Here is a 22,871-nt window from a genome sequence, read left to right as displayed (position 1 = left end):
TTTACAGGATTTTTCTCTGCATGGAACACATTTTGTCCCTTGCTTTTCCTCCATTGTGCTACTTCCCTCATCAAAAAAAATAATTACTTACAATGATTTAGTAACTCCTGTTTCTCTACCAGACTTCAGCTTCGATGTCACTTCTTCTGGGAGGTGATCTCCAACCTGCAAGTTTAAGATAGCAATACTTCTTAACTTCTACCCTGTGTCCCATCTCATAGCACTTGTCATAGTATATGGCATTGCCCATTTCCTGATTTGTAGTTCCTGATACACTGTAAGCCTCAGGAGGAGTGGGACCAGTCAATCTTGTTCACCATTTTATTTCCAGATATTGACTGACTCACACATCTATAGGTCTAACCTCTCTCCTGAGTGTCACACTGAAAAACCAGATTGCCCAATAGACTTCCATACTTTATTCCCAAAGGTGTCTCATATCACCATGTTTAAATTTATACTGATTTTTCTTTGTCTGACTTCATTCTATCCAGAGTCTTGTGTGTTTGCATGTGTATATCACTGTATTGTTATTTCTTTATTTTTCTGTCTTCCTCACTAGACTGACCCTTCCAAAAAACTGGGACCATGTAGTCCTCTGTATACCATCGGTGCCTGACACAAATGCACTCAATTCATTTTTGTTAAGCTGAACCAAGTAATAGATGATTTGACTCTCAGGTCCAGAATTTAATATTGCTAGAAGTAATTTCTTTATTTTCATCATTTGGTTTCTGTGTTGATAGGCTCTGCTATTAAAGTCATATATGAAAAGGAATCATTGTCATTTGGAGCATACTTTATGGGTTGAATAATATAGCAGAGTGGTGAACATTTTTTTAACCTCTCCTTTTAAAGAAACAGTTGTTGTTGACTGTACTGTGGGGATAAAATTTTCACAAATATATAAAAACCCTACAAGTCTGGTATCACACTTTTGATCTTTGAGTAAAATCAATAGTCATATTGAACTTGTAAACTTTGACATGGAGACATCTTTGTTCCTAACTTTCCTTTAGGTTATTATCGCACTGAGAGAGATAAGGGCACACTGTATGAACTCTTTTTTAAGAAAGCAGACCTTATGGAATATAGACATGTGACTCTCTTCCGCCCTTTTGGACCTCTCATGAAAGTGAAGAGCGAGATGATTGACATTACTAGATCAATTATTAATATCATTGTGCCGCTTGCTGAAAGAACTGAAGCATTTGCACAGTTTATGCAGAACTTCAGGTAACTCCCGGGGCTTAGTGATTTGACTGAGCACTCCTAAAAAAAAAAAAGCACATTTCATGCCATTTTATTTAATTTACCTTCACTGAGTATGATTACTTAGAATTACAGAACAATTTTTTAGGCTTTAGGGAACTTTATGTTTTGATATTCCCTTTTTTCTTAAGGCATGTATAGTATATTGCGTTATTGACAACTTGAACTGTGAAGTAAATTGAGGGTGACAACTATTAGAAACTAAATTTGATTACCTTTATAATTGTGTTTGAATTCATTTTAGGACAAGTTGAATTTTTTAAAATAACGTTATTGACGTGTAACTTACATACAATAAAATCGACATAGTCCAAGGATAGAGGTTTCATGACTTTTGACAAATGTATACACCCATGTAACTGCCTCTCCAGTTAAGACATAGAACATTACTGTCTCCCCAGAAAATTCCCCGAGAACAATTTGAATTTCAAAATTGAAAGAAATTTTAGAAATACAAATATTCAAGTAAACGTGGGAGAATGTTATTCCGTCTTGGGAAGCAGAGACTATAGCAGTTTTTAAAAGAATTTTTTTCTTTTTTTTAATCATTATTTTTAAATGCTGAAGCGTTAAAAAATTAACAGCTACATATTAGGGTAACGATTTGAGGAAAGTTTTACTTTTTTGTTTTAATTGGACAATTGTCATGTTTTTAATACTTTAATATGATAGTTTTAATTGTTTGTAGTCCCGATCTTTGTTCTCATTGAAGTTGTTGAATGTAAAAGTTAGTTAACACAGTTCTGTTGCAGAATATCTAGAAGTCATGCTTCCGAATGAGTTTTACGTTTTTGAAATTGCTTGCTTGAGATCTGATTTCCTAAAGCATTTTTTAATTGCCTTTCTTGGAATTACCTTCAGATGCTACATTATTCTTTACAGTTACTAATCTCAATCATGACAAATATTTACTCCTTGATGATAAGTATAATTTCTCTAATTAACCAATCTGAAGACAAAGTAACTCTTGATCCCAAACTTGAGTTATTTATTTATTTGGTTTTGAACTGATTGAACTTATTTCCTTGAGTAGCTTATAATTTGCTTCTGAAGGCAATACCGAAGCAAAAGTTCCAAAAATGTTTTAAAATATGGCAAAATTCAGCAATATTGCCAGTTTTACATTTACTTAAAGCTTTGTGTGATTTCATTCTAAATGAGTAATGCTTCATTTGTTTTCTTGTTAAAGCTTCATGTGATTGCTTTCTGAATGAGTAGTGCCTCATATATTTTCCTGAATGAACTTTATTTTTCAATTCTGTTAGGGATGTATGTATTCATCAGGACAAGAGAATTCATCTCACAGTGGTGTATTTTGGTAAAGAAGGACTATCTAAAGTCAAGTCTATCCTAGAATCTGTCACAAGGTTGGTGAGCCATGTCCACATTGAAGTCCTTTATATATAATAATAGAAGAATGAGAATTTCAGATAGTTAATGAATGAATAATTTTGAATAGCTGCTGTTAAAAGTTGGCTGAGCATGTGAGTGGTGGTGCTAGTAAGTTCCTCATTTCACCTGAGTGCACTCTAAGTGACTCGTCTGCCCTTAACCTCTTAGACAGTGGGGCACGATTAGGGTGCTCTCACTCTGCGGCCCACTCACCTTGTATATATTTGCCCCTATTTATTCTTCCATTTCCTTCTTTTTGAACTCTTTCCCTTTTTCTAAATCTAATCCCTTCACTTTGATATCATCTCCTGAGCTTGTCTCTCTTGCTTGCCACCTTTCTTTCCTTCCATTTTCCTAAGTTCCTTCTCACCCTGCAAATGATGCTTAGGTCTCCCCTATCCTTAAGAGACCCCTACCTGACCCTACAGTACCCAGTAACTGCTATTAGGTTTCTGTCCTTTCACCTAAACCTCACCAAACAGTAGCTATCTAACCAAGCAACTCATATAGTACCTGGCACACAGTAGGTGCTCAGAGGTTTGAATGAATGAATTAGTAATTCCTTAATACTCCATTATTAATTCTGTAGCTTCTCAGCCTTTTCATCTCTAAGTTATGGGCCCAGAGTTATGACCTAACTGCCAAATTCAACCTTTTCTCTGTCATCCTCTTTGCTTTCTTACATTTGATACCTAACCAGTACTTCCTTCTTGAACCTCTCCTCTGATGTTTGTAAAGTGTAAATATTTTGTAAATGTAGATATGTTATAATGTAAGATATTAGGTTGATTGACTTTTCTGACCACATCAACTCTGTATCCTTTACTTGCTTCTTTACCTTTCTGCTAGTTGTGGCCATTCCCTAAGAGTCCAGCTTTGGCCGGCCATTCCTCTCGAATCGTTCAACTAACATTCATTGAGTCCCACCGACTATGTTCCAGGTACACTGCTCGGGAGTCTAACTGGGGTGGTTGGGATAGGACTGGGCACAGAGGAGGGAGTTGCAGTCCCTGCCCCAGAGGGACTCTCACAGCACTGGAGTGTGAAAAACAAACATTGTCTTCTCCTCCGCCTTCACTGGCTCCTCCTCCTGATGGCCCTCTCTCAGTTCAGACGAAGGTTCTCATGATTCCCTGGGCTTGATGTCTGAGGGCCAGCGTCTTTCACTCATTCTCTACCTCTGATTAATCGGTTTCTGCTCACCGCACAGGACCTCTGTTCTGTCCTTTCCTTGCTGCTGCCACCGCTCTAACCCACGCTCCCCTCCCTCCATTTCTTCCCTTTGTCTCTTCCCTCCTTACCATTTTCAGATCACCTACTAAGTACCAGTGACTCACGTTGGTGTTATTGAAGTTGTCCCTGCGTTAATCAAGACTCCTGTGTGGCAAATGACGGAAACTTATCTTGAATTTGGTTGAGGAAAATGGGAGCATTATTGAAGAATCTTGGATAACTCCCAGAATTAAAGGGATTATTATAACCAAATTTAATGAGAAGAAAACCAAAACAGCTTTGGTACCTTAGGGACTGGGACCAGAGACTTGAATACCATCAGAATTCTCTTGTCTTCTTGTCTGTTTTTCTCTGCATGTTGACTTCATTCTCCTGTTGCAGATTGGCTTCTTCCACATATGAGGTATATGGCTGTTGGCGGCTCTGGGCTCATATCTTCTCAGCTTTGCCATCAGAGAGGAAAGAACTTTCTCCCAGATCCAGTTGAGAAAATCCCAGGGAAGGACTTTTGCCCACTCTTGAGCCAGTCACTGTGGCCAGGTGGGGTGGGGGTATTTTGATTAGCCCAGCTTGAGTCTGGTCCTTGCCCCTAGGAAATTACTGCGGTTGGGGTATTCTGTGATTACTTCCTCCACTTGGTGCTGGGAGTGTGAGATGGTGATCGGCAGTTTCCCCAAAAGAAGGGAGAGATTTGCAACCTATAAAGGGGGCGGGGGAGGCATGGGTACTCAGAGCACTTGGAGTCCACTCCATGCACTGTTTGAGTCTTTGCTTCTGTCTTTCCATTTCCCATTCTATACTATTTTAAGAGTAATCTTTTAAAAATGTTCCTTTTTTGATCCAGCTGTCCCCTAGTGCAGCAGTTCTCCAACTTTAACATCAGTAACCTGGAGTGACTTGTCCCAGGAGAGACGCAGATGCTCAGCTCCTCCCCTAGTATCTGATTCAGGGGCCTGGGGTGGGGCCTGAGAATATGTATTTCTGACCTGTTCCCGGGGAATTCTGATGCTGTGGGTGCATGGACTTGGCTGTGATAAACCACTGCCCTGGTGGAAAGACCCTGACTCCTCCTTGACTTTAGAACACTGACCAAGTTCTTCAACTTCTCGTGGAAGGTACTCCTTAGTCTGACCCTTTTCTGGTCTTCTCTCATTGTTCCATTTTAGAATCCCTGTGTTCCAGTTTGACTTGTCTGATTCCTGTTCTTTAAAAAAACTTTCTACTTTCTTACCTCCTTGCCTTTGAGAATAATTAATTGGAATGACCTTTACACTCGCCACTGAATTCAGGATTTTAACTAAGGCATAACTTAAATTCTGCTTCTAACATCTTCTCTAACTACTTCAGACAAAAGCAATCTTTTTTCCTCAGAACTGCTGTTCATTCATTCATTCAGAAAATATTTATTGAACTCCTACCCTTTGAGGGGCGTTGTGTCCATAGTAATGAACAAAACAAAATCCCTGCTCTCATGGAGCTTACATTCTAGTGGGAGACACTCAAACAAACATGTCTGGTGGTACTGAGGAAAACAAAGCTGGGCAAGGGGATAGAGATTAAAGAGAAGGGAGGTCAGGGCTACTTCACATGTACCATGAGGGGATCCCTCTGATAAGGGGACATTTGAGCAAAGATCTGAAGAACTAGAGAGAAGAGCACTCTTTGTATGTATCATTCATGTGGATTGCATTATTTATTATCAAATATTATGCTATTTTTCCAAGTGTATACTTCTTACCTCCCCAATAGGTTTTTAAGATCCTGAAGGGTAGTGGCCTATTAACACTTATTAACTTCACACCACTAGCATGTTGCCTCAAATGTGGGCATTTAGTCGACTGTCTGTCCCTGATGATGATCATACACATGAAACTGATCATTGCCTTTCCTTATATGAATGTAGACCCAACATAATAAATACCTGAAGGTAAAATACATTTTGTAAGTTGTGTTAAGAGAGTCAGCTTTAAGTGGGACTTACCATTTGTTGTATGTGCTTTCCTCATAGTGAGTCTAATTTTCACAATTACACCTTGGTCTCATTGAATGAAGAATTTAATCGTGGACGAGGACTAAATGTGGGTGCCCGAGCTTGGGACAAGGGAGAGGTCTTGATGTTTTTCTGCGATGTTGATATATATTTCTCAGCCGAATTCCTTAACAGCTGCCGGTTAAATGCTGAGCCAGGTGGGTAAAATGTTGGTAGGTGAGTTGAGTGTAGAAGTTAGAACAATGTCAGCACATCCCATATTTTGAATCAAGTTAATTATGTTTTTTAAAGATTATATTTGGTGTAATTTAGCTGGAATATTAAGTAGAAAAGTGAAAATTTGCCCCTCTGAAGTTCATACCCCTTGTTCTTTTATGGCCAGATTCCAGTGTATACATTTGGATTCAAATAAACAAATGCAAAGAAATAAAAAGTCTTGAAATTGACAAGGAGGAAGTAGCACCCATCAAAAAAGAGCAAAGCAGTAGTGTGATGTGTGAGATTCAGAAGTACTCTACCTCACGCAGGTGGTGCCAACACACATGCAGGCATGCACTCACGCAGAGGTCTAGATACAGATGGTGCTTGGTCTCCAGACTGTGCATTTTGGGATGATTACTATACTTTGTTTTACGTTGTACATATTTTTTGAAAATGTTAAGAGCAAATGACATTTTTATATATCAAATATTATTTTAAATGTGAAAAGGAAGTTTTCTATATTAAAAAAATCTCATAGTAAATGTTTTTTTATATAGAACTACTCATATCGTACAAATTATTATCTTCTTATTAATCATTTTGGTTAGGGATGGTTGTCAGGAACTCTCTGAGAGTCAAGTGGGTAAATGAGGGTTAGATTTACCTTTTTTGCACCAGGCAAAAATATATATTTTACATTATTTCTTTAATGTAAAAGAAATAGATTTGCCTCTGGGAAATTGAGCTCCCCTTCCGTAAGTGGGTTTTAATGAAGATGAGGTGAACATCTGCTGGGGATCTTGTAATAAAAAGGCTGCCACATTACTTACAGGGTCCTTGACAATTTCTGAGTGCTACATATTATCACGTCTGATTGAGGCCAGTCTCAGCAAGGGGTTCTCTGTTGAGGGGAGATGGGCTAGTTAGTTAGTCTTAAAGGGTCCCTTCAGTGCTAACAATTTGAACGCTAATGACAAGGCCTTTTGAGGGGGCTATTACATCAGGTATTTTTAACTCAATCTTCCCAAGTTTTCCAAATCTTGTTTAGATCTGTCTGCAGTTCTATATTCTAATTATTCTTTATGTATCCATTATACAATATCCTTTGGATTCACTGTTTCTATGATTCATTTTGAAGGGTGAGTTTAACAGAAGTTTCTAAGTTTCTTGGTGATTGTCAGAGGTTAACCTACATCTGTTACTGCTAATTCGATGAAATAATGAGTAATAAATGGTTCACCTCAGGAACAGCTGAGAGAATGCTTTTGTGCATCGCCCCAGAGTCGACGGGAATAAACATGTCAAAAGGGAATAAAGCACCCTTTAGTCTTTTTTTCTCTGTTCTTTTGCAAGGTTATAGTTTCATAGCCTAACTTACTGATATGTTATAAAATCATCATCATGTTCATCAACATGAGGTTTCAGTAACCTGAACATTGATAAAATACAATATTAATAAAATAAAATCATCATATGTAACAAAGAAACACTTTAACAAAGTCGTAGTAGATATCGCAGTAAAGATCAGTGCTTTATTTTATTACTTCTTTTTGTGATGTAAACATATTTTAATTTATAGGCAAGAAGGTGTTTTACCCTGTGGTGTTTAGTCTTTACAACCCTGCCATTGTTTATGCCAATCTGGATGTGCCCCCGCCTGTGGAACAGCAGCTGGTAAGACTCTTACTGTCGGTTATGAAAAGTCTCAGAGATCATTGCCTGGTTCCTTTATGTTTGTTTCACAAACAGAAAACATAGTTTCAATTAAAAACTGTAGTTACTATGAACACATTTTCATAGTGCACCCCCTCCATAAAGTGTGATTCTGGCAGGGGGTTGGGGGGTGGGCAGAAAAGTTTAGGCTACAGAGAAAAATTCAGGTTCTAGATTGTGAAAATTGTACGGTCATTTCTACCAACTTATTTTTAGTAATACTAAAAATAAATTTTAATTTTAGAAACCTTAATAACTGGAAATTAAAACTGCTAAATAAATAAGAAGGAATAATATACTATGGGAAATTACTTAGAAAGTCTTGGAATGGGAATGCCCTATATCAGAACTTATAGTTAGTGACAAAGTTATAAAAGTTTTGAAAAAAATTTAAATAAACTTATGTGGAATAATTTAGATTTACAGAAAAGTTGGAAAGATAGTGTAGAGAGTTCCTGTACTTCACCCAGTTTCCCCTATTGTTTACATCTTACATAGCCATGGTTCATTTGTCAAAATTAAGAAATTAACATTGGTAAGTTACTGCTAACTACACTATAGATTTTATTAGGATTTCACCAGTTTTTCTACTACACCTCCTCTTTCTGTTCCAGGATCCAGTCCAGGATACTATATTGCATTTAGCCTAATCTTTTATTGTTAACATTAAGAACAAAAAGGAAACAAATGAACTAAGAAGACAATTTAACATGTTTAAAAAGTGAAAAGTAACTCCAGGAAAGAAATAAAGGCGGAAATTAATGAACCAAAAATAATAGATTGACAAATATAGGAGCTTATTCTTTATGTGCAGAAAAAATGTAATCATAAAGTGGGCAGATTCAGGGTAAAAAAGAAAACACAACATAGGAAATTAGAATAAGAAAACATTAAGAGAAATCTATTTCATGTAGTAAGTTTAAAAAATTCTAAATAAAAGGAAAGATTTGAGAGTTTATGAAATATTAGCATGAACTAAATTCATGTAATTTTTTTTTTTGTGTACTTTTATTTTATTTTATTTTTGGCTGCACCGCACAGCATGCAGGATCTTAGTTCCCTGACCAGGGATCCAACCCACGCCCCCTCCATTGGCAGCATGGAGTCTTAACCACTGGGCCACTAGGGAAGTCCCTCATGTTAATATTTTATAAAAGCTCATGTTAGTATTTTATAAATAAAAGAGATGGAAGCTCTGAAGAGATGAAGAGCAATTAAAAATACTAGAACAGTTATTAAACATTTAACCTGCAGATACATAGATATGTTTCACTGGTGAGTTTTTCCAAACTTTCAAAGAACAGGTAATATTAGTGCCATATGATCTACTTAATATATTTTAAGAGGCCAGCATTATCTTTATACCAACCCCTGGCAAAGCATGTATACATAAACATACACACACACACACACACACACACACACACACACACTTCTACCTTATCTGTAGGCCAGTATTACTTAGGAATATAGATACAAATGGGGTCAAAGTGGCAAACTGAGCATCTACATCTACCTTATCTGACACCCTAAATCCTTTGTAGAAGTGAATTATTAAAAATAAAAAGGCATATTCATATTGGAGAATGAGAGAAGTGCCATTAGGAGATTTAAATTTTGAGAAATTTCTGTAAGATGACAATAGTTGTCATAGAATTGATTAATGGAGGAGAGAACAGTCTGGAACATATTCAGGACAACACCGAAGATGGAGCTGCCTTGCATCCTCTGAGCTCATAGAAGACAGGGAGTGGTAGAGTATCTGTGCTTCTCTGGGAGGTGTGCTGAACAGCAGGCATCACAGGCACTGACCTGCAGGCTGAGGCAGTGTGTGTGGTCCCTGGAGCTAGAAAGGCAGGGTAGGGTCCTAGGAATACTGAGTTGTAGGGTGGATAGGGAGCCCCAGACTCCAGAGGTGAGCTGTTGTTGGCACATTCTGCCCAAGACCACGTTTAGCCCCTCCTTCACTATTGCTGGAGATAGACCCCTGTAATCATAGCTAACAACCAGGGGTTTTTGAAACAAAAATGAGTAGCAGCTAACCACAGCTAGCCAAACATTTGAGGAAAGCTAACACAATGAAAGAGGCACCAAATTTTAATAAATAGAAAAATTAACACATGAGAATATGAATACAGGTAGAAAACAATGTTAAATATATCTTTAAGGAAATTAGAGAAAATGTTAATTTCATAAAACTATTTGTTGCTAAAAATAGAATCAGAACTTGGAAATTGTGAAAATATAAAACTCAGTAAATGGGCTGAATAGCAGATGGTCACAGTTGAAATAGTTTATAAACTGGCAGACAGGCCAAGAGACAATGTGAGAGAAAAACTGAGATGTGGGAAATCAATTCAGAAGCTCCCAGATTGTTTAATAGGAGTTCCAGAAGGGAGAGAAAAGAGAATAGAGAGGGGAGGAAATAGAAGAAAACTTCAAAGAACTAAGGAAAGATAAGTCTTCTGGCATTTGAGAACAGAAGTCAAGGGACGATCCTAATAGTTTCCAGAGATGCCAAAAATAGCAAAACCTAGCTTGTCTACAAAGGAATAATAGGTTGGCACTCGCGGCCTTCATGATAATATTGGTATTAGAAGATAATAAAATGATACCTTGAAAATTCTGAAGAAAAATAACTTCGATTATAGAATCCATATTTGACTTATTTGAGGGCAAAATAGACATTTTTGAACACTGAAGAACTCAGAGTTTATTTCTCACAGACCTTTTCTAATTCAGCAGAATGAGAATGAGCACATTGAGAGAGGAAGACCTGAGAATAAAACAGTGGTCAGGGGCTTCCCTGGTGGGGCAGTGGTTAAGAATCCACCTGCCAATGCAGAGGACACGGGTTCGAGCCCTGGTCCAGGAAGATCCCACATGCCGCAGAGCAAGCCCGTGCACCACAACTGCTGAGCCTGTGCTCTAGAGCCCGTGAGCCACAACTACTGAGCCCGAGTGCCACAGCTACCGTAGCCCGTGCGCCTAGAGCCCGTGCTCCCCAACAAGAGAAGCCACCGCAATGAGAAGCCTGCGCACCACAACGAAGGGTAGCCCCTGCTCGCCACAACTAGAGAAAAGCCTCTGCGCAGCAACAAAGACCCAATGCAGCCAAAAGATTTTATTTAAACGCAGCCAAAAAAATTTTTATTTAAAATAAAATAAATTTTTTTTAAAAAGTGGTCAACAACAACAAGAACCTAGTAAAACTTTAGTTTCTTTAAATAGTTGTTGATGAAACACATAATAAAAAAGAAGTTAATAGCAATTTAGGATTAAAAAGTCAAAGGGTATATACATGGTATACATACATGTATGACCTAACTCTGTCCCAAGAGACCCAGAAGCAGTGACATCTTTAGAGTAAAAGGCATACCCAGCTCCCAGAACTTAGTGCTGGGACAGGAAATAGAGGAGCCTGGAGCATCTTGTAGCTCTAGAAAGTAAGGAAATATTCAAACAACAATAGGATGAGGGTATGCCAGAGGGACACAAGAGCCTGAAAGGGCTCCCAGTGGCAAAGCTGGAACAATTTGAGCAACAAAATAAATAGCCTAGTACTGGATTATAACACCAGCATAAAATAAATATCCATGAGTCCATACTGATATAAATAAATTTGTGAGTGAGTAAATAAGTAATAATAATGAATGAACTGGATAGATTGATAGGTTGATTAGATTAGATAGGGGGAAAAGAGACAGATCTTCCCTACCGAATTCTAAATAACTTGTAAATACTCCCTTTTCCAGAAGGTGGAGCTAGGTGACTCACTTTCAAAGAAACAAGTATGAAAAAAAGAAAAACTAGTAGGTTTCAACAGAGAAACCTGGCAGACACCACCTTAAACGAAGTACTGAAGGTTAACATTACTAGTGTTGTCATGTACCCCCTCATATGATGTAACAAGAAAGGCACTTCACCCCTGTGGTCTTTCTTCCAAAAACCTATAACCCCAGCCTAATTATGAGAAAAACTTGAGACAAACCCAAATTGAGGGACATCCTATAAAATACCTGACCATTACTCCTTAAAACTGTCAAGATCATCAAAAACAAGACTGAGAAAATGTCACAGTTTCTCAGGAGACTAAGGAGACATAACATCAAATGCAATGTGGTCGCCTGGACTGGATCCTAGAACAGAAAAAAGGACATTAAAGGAAAAACTGGTGAAATCCCAATAAAGTCTGCAGTTAGTTAATAGTAATATACCACTGTTGGTCTCTTAGTTTTGACAAATGTACCACAACGGTGTAAGATAATAACATTTAGGGGAAGCTTAAGCTACAAGAGAAGTATATGGGAACTCTTTACTATGTGGCAACTTTTCTATAAATCTGAAATTATTTCAAAATAAAAAGTTTATTTATAAAAAATTTTACTTGGAAAAACAAGCCAGAAGAAGTACAAAATGGACTCAGCCTATGAGGGTGAAGAGCTAATATTCTTGTCTGGTTTGGGAGGATGTGGGTGAAGAATGATTTGAAAGTGGATTCATTCTAAGATGTTGTATAGAAAAATAAGTTTAAGAACTTCCACTTCAAATTGTAGTTTCACCAGTTTGTAACCATTGCAAGTTATTTAACCTTTCTAGGCTTCATTCTTCTCACTTAAAAAGCATAAGACAAAAGTTTGCTCTCCATAATGTTTAAAGTTGTATTAGAAGTAAATAGGAAATACACCAAATAGGAAAAAAATAGTTAAAAGGCATTTGATAGTAATTCACAGTAAACATATTTAAATAGACTTTCTTACTAAGAATGCGTTAAAACAGCAGTGCAATACTTTTCTTCTGTGAAATCGCTGTTTTTAAAAACAGCCATGTGAGTGAGGCTGGCAGGATAGGGGCTCCTCCGTCCCTGCCAGTGGTGTGGGAATACAGGTGAGCTTTCTGGGTCAGGAGTTTTCAAACAGGTTCATCCCTCTGATCCAATAATTTCCGCTCCCAGGAGTCTCTCCTGAGGAAATAATCAGAGGTGTAGAGTAGCAATATGCATAATATTGACAAGATTAAAAGCAAGCAAAACTGTAATAATAAAATGATAAATTGAATTATAGTATATACTGTGGTGAATGTTGTGTGTCAAGAGGAAAATGTTCATGAAATGGAAATAAATACAACAGCATAAACGTAGAGGCAAATGTGAAGTTAAAAAATGGTAAATGGTGTATATATATTTTAGATATTTTAATGCTATAATAGCTAGTGTTTTTATGTACCCTTTTGTTTGTGCAAGGTACTGTGCTGTTTTTTATACACGTTAACTCATTTAATCCTGTAACAACCTCTGAGGTGGGTGCTATTATTACCCCTGTTTTACAGATGAGGAGACAGCTGTGCGTGGATGAGTGCCCCTCCCCTAATGCACAGCTGGCCAGGATGGGGCCAGGAGCCCGGGCAGTGTGGCTTCATAGTCTCCACTCTGTTATATTAATTCATCAAATAGTGAGCGTCCATTCTATGCCAGCCATTATTCACTGCTGGAACCCCAGCACGTAGAACCGTACAGACGTGATTGTTGTTCACAAGAATCTTTAGTCTGGTAGGAAAAGACAGAAAATAAAATCAATTAACAAATACCATGCAGATCATTAAAACAGGCTGCGTTGTGAAGAGTGATTAGGTGGTTTCTGTGTTGCGTTGGGTCAGAAAGGCCTCTCTGAGATGGGGCTGTTGGAGGGGCTTCCGAATGAAAGGAAGGAACCTGCTACACAGTGACTGGGGAAGGCAGTGCCAGGCAGAAAGACAGCTAGTGGATTTCCTAAGGTGGCTGGAGCGCAGGGGGCGAGCGGGCACAGAGCTGGGCCAGGTCATGTAGAGCTTGCTGTACCCCTGTAAGGGGTTTGAATTTTATGTAAGTGTGATAGAAAGCCTTGGGAGTTCTGGTTCTGTGGAGAATGGATTGTGTGTGGCTCTAACTGCAAGTAGCCAGTTAGGCTTTTGCAGTAGACCAGGGGTGGTGCTGTGGCTTGGGTGAGGATGGTGATTGTGGAGAAAGGTTTGGGTGTGATTTAGAGACAGAACTTGCTGGTGGATTAGATGTGGGGAGTGAGGGAAAGACAGGAGTGGCAAGAGGAGAGATCAGGACGTCAATGTGAGCATGGTAGGTGGGTGTTGGTTATCAGACGTCCAAGGGAAAGTGCCACGTTGCCAGGGGGATTCGTGAACCTGCCGTCTGTGAGCAGCTGAGGGCTGGAGATGTAGGTTGTGTGTGGATAGCTGCATCTCCCACATGCTTAGGAGAAAGAGTAAACTGCAATAAAATATTAACAATCAGGGATTGTAGACAATATGAGTTTCCTTCTACTTTCCTCAGTGAAAATGTGCTGATTTAAAAATCAAACAAAACCAATGACTCTTTTCCCCAAGTCTGATACTATTTGAAGAAGTTTTAAAGAAACTAAAGTTATAAATGAAGTCATAATATTTATAAAATCAGAATTGGCCTGGGGTAGAAATGTCAGAGTGGATGTTTTAATACTTTGCTCAAGGATTATATATATTATATATTTTTTGACAAAGGAGATAAGAATACTAGAGCCTAATCTTGGTTTTGCCACAAAACTTATGCCTGTATAAATTTATTTATTCATTTAACAAGTATTTATTGAAAGCCTGTCCTGTGCCTTGCATTGTTCTAGGTACTAGGGATATAGCAGTGAGCAAAATTAATAGCGAGCAAAATTAACAAAAAGTCCTGCCCTCAGGAAGAAGCCTTCCACCCCCCACCAAATGTTAAAGGAAAATTTGTATTTCATTTATTAGCTCCTACTTGAGCCAAGTCCTCAGTACTGCCTGGTTCCTTCTGTTTTCCGGAGTGGTTCTCCCGTTCTGCACAGCAGCTTTTTCAGACTGTCCCACTCTTCTCCAAAGCTGCTTCCTCTCCAGACCTGTATATTCCCATATTCCTGCTATCTGCAAGAATTTCCGATCTGTGGTTGCCCTGCAGATCACTGAAATTCATTGTGTGCAGAACCTAGCTCCACAACATCCGTCTCTGGGCTGGTCCTCCCCCGCCCCCAACCCCGTGCTCCTGCTCTTGTGGGGGAGGTACCGTCACATACCCATTGTCAGGACAACAGTCTGCAGTCATCCTTGGGTGATCCTTCCGTCTCATCCCCTGCTTCTGCCCATTGAGTCACTTGCTAACTTCTGTCAATTCTGTGTCCTAAAGCTTTTCTACATCCATCAAATTTTTTTTCTTTCTGTACATACCAAGACAGTCTATCCCACCAGCTTCTTATCCCCAGATTATAACTGTTGCCTCTTAACCAGCCTCACTGCCTCCATTCTTGCCTTCTTACCTCTTCTCTCTCCTTATCTCTTCTCCCTTATCATCCAGAATGATCTTCCAAAAGCATCGTCTGATCACATTACTCCTTTTGCTCCTGCTCTTCAGAGAACCCCCATTACCATTAGGATAAAGCCCAAACCATGTGACCAGGCACACGTAGTTCTCTCTGATGTGGCCCTGCCGATCCCTCTAGGCCAGGGGTCAGCAGTCTGTGGCCTGCAGGCCAAATCCGGCCTGCTGCCTAGTTTTGAATGGCCCATGAGTTAAGAATGGTTGAAAAATATTTTTAAAAGGATAATATTTCATGGCACATGAAAATTATATGAAATTCAAATTTCAGTGGCCTTAAAGTTTTTTTGGAACACAACATGTTCATTTGATTATTTAATTGTTAATGACTGCTTTCACACTACAGTGACAGAGTTGAGTATTTGAGACAGAGATTCTATGTTCTGCAGAGCCTAAAATATTTACTGTCCAGTTCTCTATAAAAGTTTCCTGACCCCTGCTCCACATTTGTGGGCACCTCTATTTCTGACCCCAGTGTTTTAGTCCCACCATCTTTCACCCACAGTGCTCTCTTCCATCACAGGCCTTTGCGTAAACTGTTCCTTTGCCTGGAACTTTCTCCCAGCATATCTTTCACTTGACTAACTCCTACTTATCTCTCAGATCCCAGCTGTAACTTCATTTCTTGGAGGAAGCTGTCTCAGAATGCTGCAGCTTGGGTGAGGTGCCTGTCTCTCTCCTCTCTGTCACCCTCCTCACATCCATATCCTCATTTCCCTCCTTACCCAGCTCAGACTCCATGGTCAGCGGTTATCCACAGCCTCTTCTTTGCCATACACTCACCTCCTTCATCCCTCACTCCTTCCAGTGTTTTCTCTTAGAACCCTAACCTGGTTAAGGGCAACTCTGTCAGCCAGGCCCCAGAGTAACAGAAGGTGGAGAGTGAGAGACACACAGTCCCACTACACAGCATAGCTTTAAACATGACCACAGGCCTCAGGGGTCCCAGACTGCCCTGAAATCCTGTGCCTTACCCTAGCCCACCCACTCTTTGTCCTCCAAGCCCGCCACACTATCCTTCTCACGCCTCCCAGCAACCCTCACCACTCCTCACTCTCCACGTATCTGTTTCATTTAGAAAAGAGAAGCAGTCGGGTGTTCACTTCCTTATTCTCCTGTCATGAGATCCATCGGCCTCACTGGCTCTGTATCACATTCTCAGCCTCTCTCCAGTCCCAGTGGAGGAACTGCCACATTCCTTCATAAGGCCAGCTCGTCCTTTTGTAGTGAACTACATGGAGCTCATCCCTCATGCCTAAACAAGGGCGCCCCTCAGCCATTCTTCACTCTCTCCTATCCTAACATTTTGCCTCTTCTAGATCATTGCCATAAGCCTACCAAAATACTATAATACCACTTATGTTTGGAAAATGTCATAGCTGTTTCTTGACCTGGGGCCTCATTCTTCTTGCCCTTGTTTTCTGAGCTCTTGCCACAGTTGTTTCTTTACTGTTTGTCAAACACTCCAAGTGAGCTCCTCCCTCAGAGCCATTGTACATGCTTCTGGAATGATCTCCACATATTTGCATAGCCCACTCCCTGATTTCTGTAGGGTCCCTGCTCAAACGTTACCTCCTCATAGAGGCCTTTTGTGGCCATTATATCTAAAATAGGCTTTCTGTCTTGCTCTCTGTTTAGCCTACGGCATCTTTCTTTCTAGCATGTGTCACCACCTGAGACCTATATTTATTTATTGGTTATTTTCCCATCAAAACGGAGGCTCTGTGGTAGCAGGGATTTTGTCACCTCTGTTCCCTGCTGGGTCCCAGCTCCCAAAACCAAGTCCAACAGATTAAACACTTGTTGAATGTATGAATTTTAAAAGGAGGTTTATCAAGCTTCAACTTTTACTTCATCCTGCAGGCCCAGTGTCATCAAAGCCCTGATTTTCTTTTTCTTTCTCTGCTTGGACTTCAGTGGTGACCTCTCCATTTTAAAGCTGGTTTCCCTCATGGTGGGAAAGGACTGCAGCAGTTCCAAACTTCACATCTATACCCTACACCAGGGGTTGACAAACTTATTCTGTAAAGAGCCACATAGAAAATATTTTAGGTTTTGCAGACCATACAGTCCCTGTTCCAACTATTTAACTCTGCCATTGTACCACAAAAATACCCATAGACAATTTGTAAACAAATGAGTGTGGCTTTGTTCCAATACAGTTATTTACAAAGCCAGGTGGGAGTTGCCTACTCCTGCCCTACACCATCCAAAGAGAGCAAGTGTCTTTTCTAGTAGCTCTCAGAAGAATGAGGGGGCTTTGTTTTCCAAAGTTCCCAATAGCCCTCCTGTTTTAGCATGTGGACCTGAACTTTGTCTAATGCCTAATCAGTTCTTAAGTGAGTAGGGTGAGACCGTCTCACTGGTGTAGCGTGCTCGCGGCCCAGTCTGACGCTGCCGGTGGAAGGAGCGTCCCTGAAGCTCATGGGCTGCATGGGACCAGGTAATTACCAGGGCAAAACTGTACACAGTCAGGAAAGCGGTAGGGGAATGGATGCTGGCCAGGTACCAAATAAGGTCTACTGTGTAGAAGTGATCAGTGTATTACAGTATGTGCTTGTGCAACTGGTGTCCTCCTTAAGCAGAATGTAAGCCCCCTGAGGTCAGGCATCAAATTCTTTGATTATTAGTAACCTCAGCTTGCACCTTGTACAAGGCTTGAACAAATTAAATTGAAAGTAGAGAACAAAAGTATGGACACCAAGGGGGGACAGCAGGGTAGGGGGTGGGGCGGTGGTGGTGGGATAAATTGGGAGATTGAGATTGACATATACATACTAATTTGTGTAAAATACGTAACTAATAACCTGCTGTATAAAAAAAGTAAAACAAAATTCATAAAACAAAACAACAGAAAAGTAGCAAGAATCCTATGCTCATGGGGATTACTGTATTTTTGTTGGTTTTGTAAGGATTTAATAATATAAAGGCATCTGATCCATTATCAATCACATAAATGACAGGAAAAAGTATTATTTGGAAAATATTTTAATTTGTTTCATTGTTGATTGAAACTACTAGTTTTTGAGGGATTAAATTGAATTTTGTTTTTTAACCTTAAGGTTCACAAAAAGGATTCTGGCTTTTGGCGAGATTTTGGCTTTGGAATGACTTGTCAGTATCGATCAGATTTCCTGACCATTGGTAAGTACACCTTACATTTAAGGATAGGACTTTAGGTGTATACTGTAATATGGCATTTTTCTAAAAAGTCTCAGATCTAAATGTTTTCCTATTAAATTTTGAATGTCTGAGATTACCTGAAGAGTCTGGAAATATGAAAGGCAAAGTGAGCTTATAATTAGTGTCTTTGAATAGAAAAATGAGGTCATAATGATAAAATAAAATACCCATATTTGCAGTTGTTTCGAGTACTCTTACAAAAGATCTGTACCTAGCTTTGGTGGTGTACTCATGAATTGTTACAGCTAGAAATAATGTTGGGTTATCTAGTCCAAGGGCTTTCATATTTTTTACTTGGAGAGGAAACCACCGTTTTCTTGAACATAATGCAAAATCCCAGTATTTAAAACAAATGGAAAAACGCCTACTCTTTCTAGCTCTGGTTGAAGTTGGAGTGGGGAACTTGGAATCACTGGCTTAGTCATCCACACCCCTAAACCAAAGCTAACCTTGAAGAATCTCATCTAAGCTACCTGCCCCATTGTACCTTTAGTCTCACCCAGCAAAAATTAAAGCATCAGAGCCTAGTTTAAGGAAGCAGGCTGAAACCTGATTCATTCATTCCATGTCTCCTGATTCATTCAGGGGCTACCTTTCCACAGCGTATTAGAATATATGGTATATATATTTTTTAATAGAATATATTTTGTGTATTTTTTAGGTCCATCTTACCTTCATTTTTATAATCAGCCATTTGTTTTGGAAATTCCTACACCTTGTCTTTTTTTTTTTTTTTGGCCACGTTGGATCTTCGTTGCTGTGCGTGGGCTTTCTCTAGTTGCAGTGAAGGGGGGCTACTCTTTGTTGCGGTGTGCAGGCTTCTCATTGTGGTGGCTTCTCTTGTTGCGGAGCACGGGCTCTAGATGCGCAGGCTTCAGTAGTTGCAGCACACGGGCTCAGTAGTTGTGGCACACGGGCTTAGTTGCTCCGCGGCATGTGGGATCTTGACCAGGGCTCGAACCCATGTCCCCTGCATTGGCAGGCGGATCCTTAACCACTGCGCCAGCAGGGAAGTCCTCCACCTTTTTATCTCTGAACAAATGATGGAAAATCAGCAAATAGTAATAAAAAAGACTATTACATGAAACTAATGCCTTTTTCCCTGATTTCTTGCTTAATAAAATAGTAAGGATACATCACTGCCTTCTGACCTCTGTTATTTCTCACTGCTCCTTTCTCATTGTTTTTTCCTTGTATTTCTATTAGATATATGTTGGAGCAGTTAATGGTGTCCCACATTTCTCTGAGACTGTTCATTTTTCTTCATTCTTTTCCTCTTTTCTTTGTATTGCATAATCTCAATTGATCTATCTTCAGGTTCACTGATTCTTCTTTTGTTAGTTCAGATCTACTGTTGAGCTGCGCCAGTGAATTTTTCATTTGAGTTATTGTGCTTTTTAACTCCAGAATCTCATTTCTATCTCTTTATTAATATTCTCTTCTTGATGAGACATTGTTGTCTTACTTTGTTACTTTTTTAAGCATGGTGTCTTTTAATTCTTGGAACATATTTATAATGGTTGTTTTGAAATCTGCTAAAACTGACGTCTGGGTGCTCTCACAGGCAGTTTCTGTTGCCTGCTTTTCTTTTGGTATACGGGTCACACTTTTCAGTATTCTTTCAATACTTTTTTGAAAACTGGACATTTTAGATAATATTTTGTGTTGATTCTAGATATTGACTCCCCCTGCCTCCAGGGCTTGTATTTTGTTTTGACTTTGCTTATTCATTTATTAATTGACTTGCCTTTACTATTTTAGTGAATTCTGTCTCCCCACCCCTCTGCCTCCCAACAATATGAAGCTTCTCATGTCACTCATCAGGGCATGTGCACAGCCATCCTGGGATGACGTTGGATTTAGCGGGGCTCTCTTTGACTGTCTCTTTCCATTCCTGTTGATGTCACTCCTACCTATTAGGCTGTTAGGCTGCACTAATTTGCTGCCTGATTTGACAGTGCTCTGGGACATAAATTGCTCCATAGTCTGAATCAATTAAATCGAACCCTTTTGCAGGGTAGTTTTTGAGGCAAGTTTTTGAGGTTTGCTTGGACCCCAGGAGGGCTCTTCTTAGCTGTCTCTTTGCCTGCCTTGCTCTGGTAAACTGGCTGGCCTACATTTTAGCTTGTTCTAATGGGGCTACCAGCCTCCTCTTAATTGTTTACCACCAAATCTCCAGTATTTTCAAGAGCCCCCTTAGGCCTGAATTTCTGCACATTCTCTTTTAAATAAAGTCAGTTCCTTTGGGAAAAGCTCTGGAGCATTTGTTCTTATGGACTGCTGCTTCCCCTGAGAAAGAGCTCTGAGCCTCTGCTCCAGACCTGGGGGTGGAGATAGTGTCACACTTCTCTCAGAGGGACACCCCTGCTTTATGAGCAGGACATTAGGTGGGAGCAGAAGGGCCTACTCCCTCTTGGAGAGCCTCTACCCTATGAACGTGGGCTGGGTGAGAAAGGGAGCCCCTGCCCTCTCAGTAGCACTTGTTTGCAGTTTAGCCTCTTTCATTTGGAGCTTCTGTTCTTGTCCCTCTTTCCTGTCCTTCTGGTATTCCCATTATACATATGTTACACCTTTTGTAGTTGTCCCATAGTTCTTGGATATTCTGTTCTGTTTTTTCTTTTCTTCTCCTCCCCACCCCCCACCCCCAGTCTTCTTTCTCTTTGCTTTTCAGTCTTGGAAGTCTCTATTCACCTGTTCTCAAGTTCAGAGATTCTTTCCTCAGCCAAGTCCAGTCTACTAGTGAGCCCCTCAAAGGTATTCTTCATTTCTGTTACATTGCTTTTTATTTTTAGCATTTCTTTGTGATTCTTTCTTAGAATCTCTCTCTCTCTCTGCTTACATTACCCACCTGTTCTTGCATGTTGTCTGCTTTTTCCATTAGAGCACTTAGCGTATTAATTATAGTCCTTTTAAATTCACAGTCCTTTAGTTCCAACATCCCTGCCATATCTGAGTCTGGTTCTGATGTTTGCTCTTTCTCTTCTGTTACTGACCAGGGTTCTTAGCCTTCCCCAAGCAATAGAAACTGACTAGAGGCCAGACAAGAAATTCATGCAAGGCTTTATTGGGGCCCCTGCTGCAGCAGCGGGGAGTGAGAACAAACAACAGGTTCCCTTGCTTGCTCACTCGCTGAGGCAGGGTGAGCTTGTTCCTTATATGGGGTGAGGGTAGGCGTGTGTCCAGGGGTCGGGCCAGAGGGGTGGCTTAGGTCGTTTGCCCACCCCTTTGTGGTGTTGTGTGCAGGGGGCATGCACAGTACCCTGCTTTTGCTCCTGACACCCAGTTTTTGCTCCAGGCTCTTTAGAAGTGGCAGTTGGGTTTTTCGGTCTTTTGTATCTTTCTATCCATAATTTGCCCCAACTGCGCATTCATGAAGTTAATTTTCGTCCCATACGGTTTCTTTGTATTTTGTTGCTCAAGGAGAGGTGTGTCCAGGTGTAAGCACTGCAGCACTGCAGCAAAGGGTCCCGGGTCCCAGCCTGTCTCACTTCAAACTGTTTTTTGACTTTTAGTTTGCCTAATTTTTTTCTTCATAGCTGAACATGATGTACTGGGTAAAGGAAACTGCAGTAAATAGGCCTTTAGTGATGGTAAGGTGTGGGAGAAGAGGAAGTATTCTGTAGTTCTGTGATAAGGTCTCAGTCCGTCTTTAGTGAGCCTGTGAGCCTGGACCATGAACTTCACAATCGTTTCACAGACACAGCCCCCAATCTTAGGTGGGACAGGATGGCTAGAGTGGGCTGGAGTTGGGTATATCCCTTCCCCCACATAGGTTAGACTCTGGTAAAATAGTTTTTCCTGAGCACAGGCCTTACTAAGAAGAACAAAATGCCCTGGCGTATTTTAGAATGGTTACTTTCCCCCTCCTTCTGAAAGCGCTAGGGGATTTTTCTCAAGTCTTCACTGTGAGAACCTGGTAGACCTAGAGGTAAAACTCACAAAAGTGTGCAGGCCTCTCTGGAATTTTCAACTCTTAGACTTTTCCACTGAGCCTCTAGCAATTCATCAATTACAGTTCAGATTTTCCTACCCCAGTACTGGTTCCCCTGGAGATTTCTATTAGTCCATTTCTTCCCTAATAGTTGTGATTCTGTCTTACCCACCTATCTGTCTCTTCACAGTTTGCCCTGTGACTTTATTTTTCTGAGGGATCTGAAAAGAGTTGTTGAGTTTTCAGTTTGTTCAACTTTTTACTTGTTGTCAGGATGGAGTGATGACTTCTAAGGTCTGTACATGCTGGACCAGAAACCGGAAGTCCTCTGTTTATTTTCACTATCTGTACCATCTCCAATATTTGAGGAGCTTATTCGTATCTACAAGGAAGAAAAGCCAAGATATAATCAGGCATAGCATTTAGTAAAGCTGTGACTATTTAAAGTAATATTTTTAAGAGATCTCAGGATTATTGTCATCCTATGAGAGTGAAATTAAGTGACATAGAATTTGACAAAAGACATAATTTGGAAACCTAGCTTTTAATTAAATAATTAATTTTTTTCTCCCTTTTTAAGAATCTTT

At 39.9% G+C, this 22,871-nt stretch overlaps 1 protein-coding gene across 6 annotated transcripts in view; it reads left to right on the top strand.

The window, feature by feature from the left end:
- CSGALNACT2 (chondroitin sulfate N-acetylgalactosaminyltransferase 2) overlaps positions 1 to 22,871 on the top strand; it is a 57,919-nt gene that overhangs the window by 23,410 nt on the left and 11,638 nt on the right. For 5 of the 6 annotated variants that reach the window (XR_014253556.1, XM_082425565.1, XM_082425562.1 and 2 more), the window contains 5 exons: positions 1,020 to 1,236; positions 2,538 to 2,639; positions 5,906 to 6,084; positions 7,668 to 7,762; positions 18,233 to 18,314. Coding sequence is in view for 5 of the 6 variants with exons in the window: in XM_082425565.1 (XP_082281691.1) it covers positions 1,020 to 1,236; positions 2,538 to 2,639; positions 5,906 to 6,084; positions 7,668 to 7,762; positions 18,233 to 18,314 (675 nt within the window). In the remaining variant the exon portion in view is untranslated. Of the gene's footprint in view, positions 1 to 1,019; positions 1,237 to 2,537; positions 2,640 to 3,513; positions 3,606 to 5,905; positions 6,085 to 7,667; positions 7,763 to 18,232; positions 18,315 to 22,871 lie in introns of those variants that run through there. The other variant, XM_082425566.1, reaches the window with a different exon arrangement.

This window comes from Balaenoptera physalus (assembly GCF_965194825.1).
Source record: "Balaenoptera physalus genome assembly, chromosome: 14".
Taxonomy (NCBI): Eukaryota; Metazoa; Chordata; class Mammalia; order Artiodactyla; family Balaenopteridae; genus Balaenoptera; species Balaenoptera physalus.
Note: the sequence above shows the minus strand (reverse complement) of the source record. Positions and strands in the feature narration are given on the sequence as shown.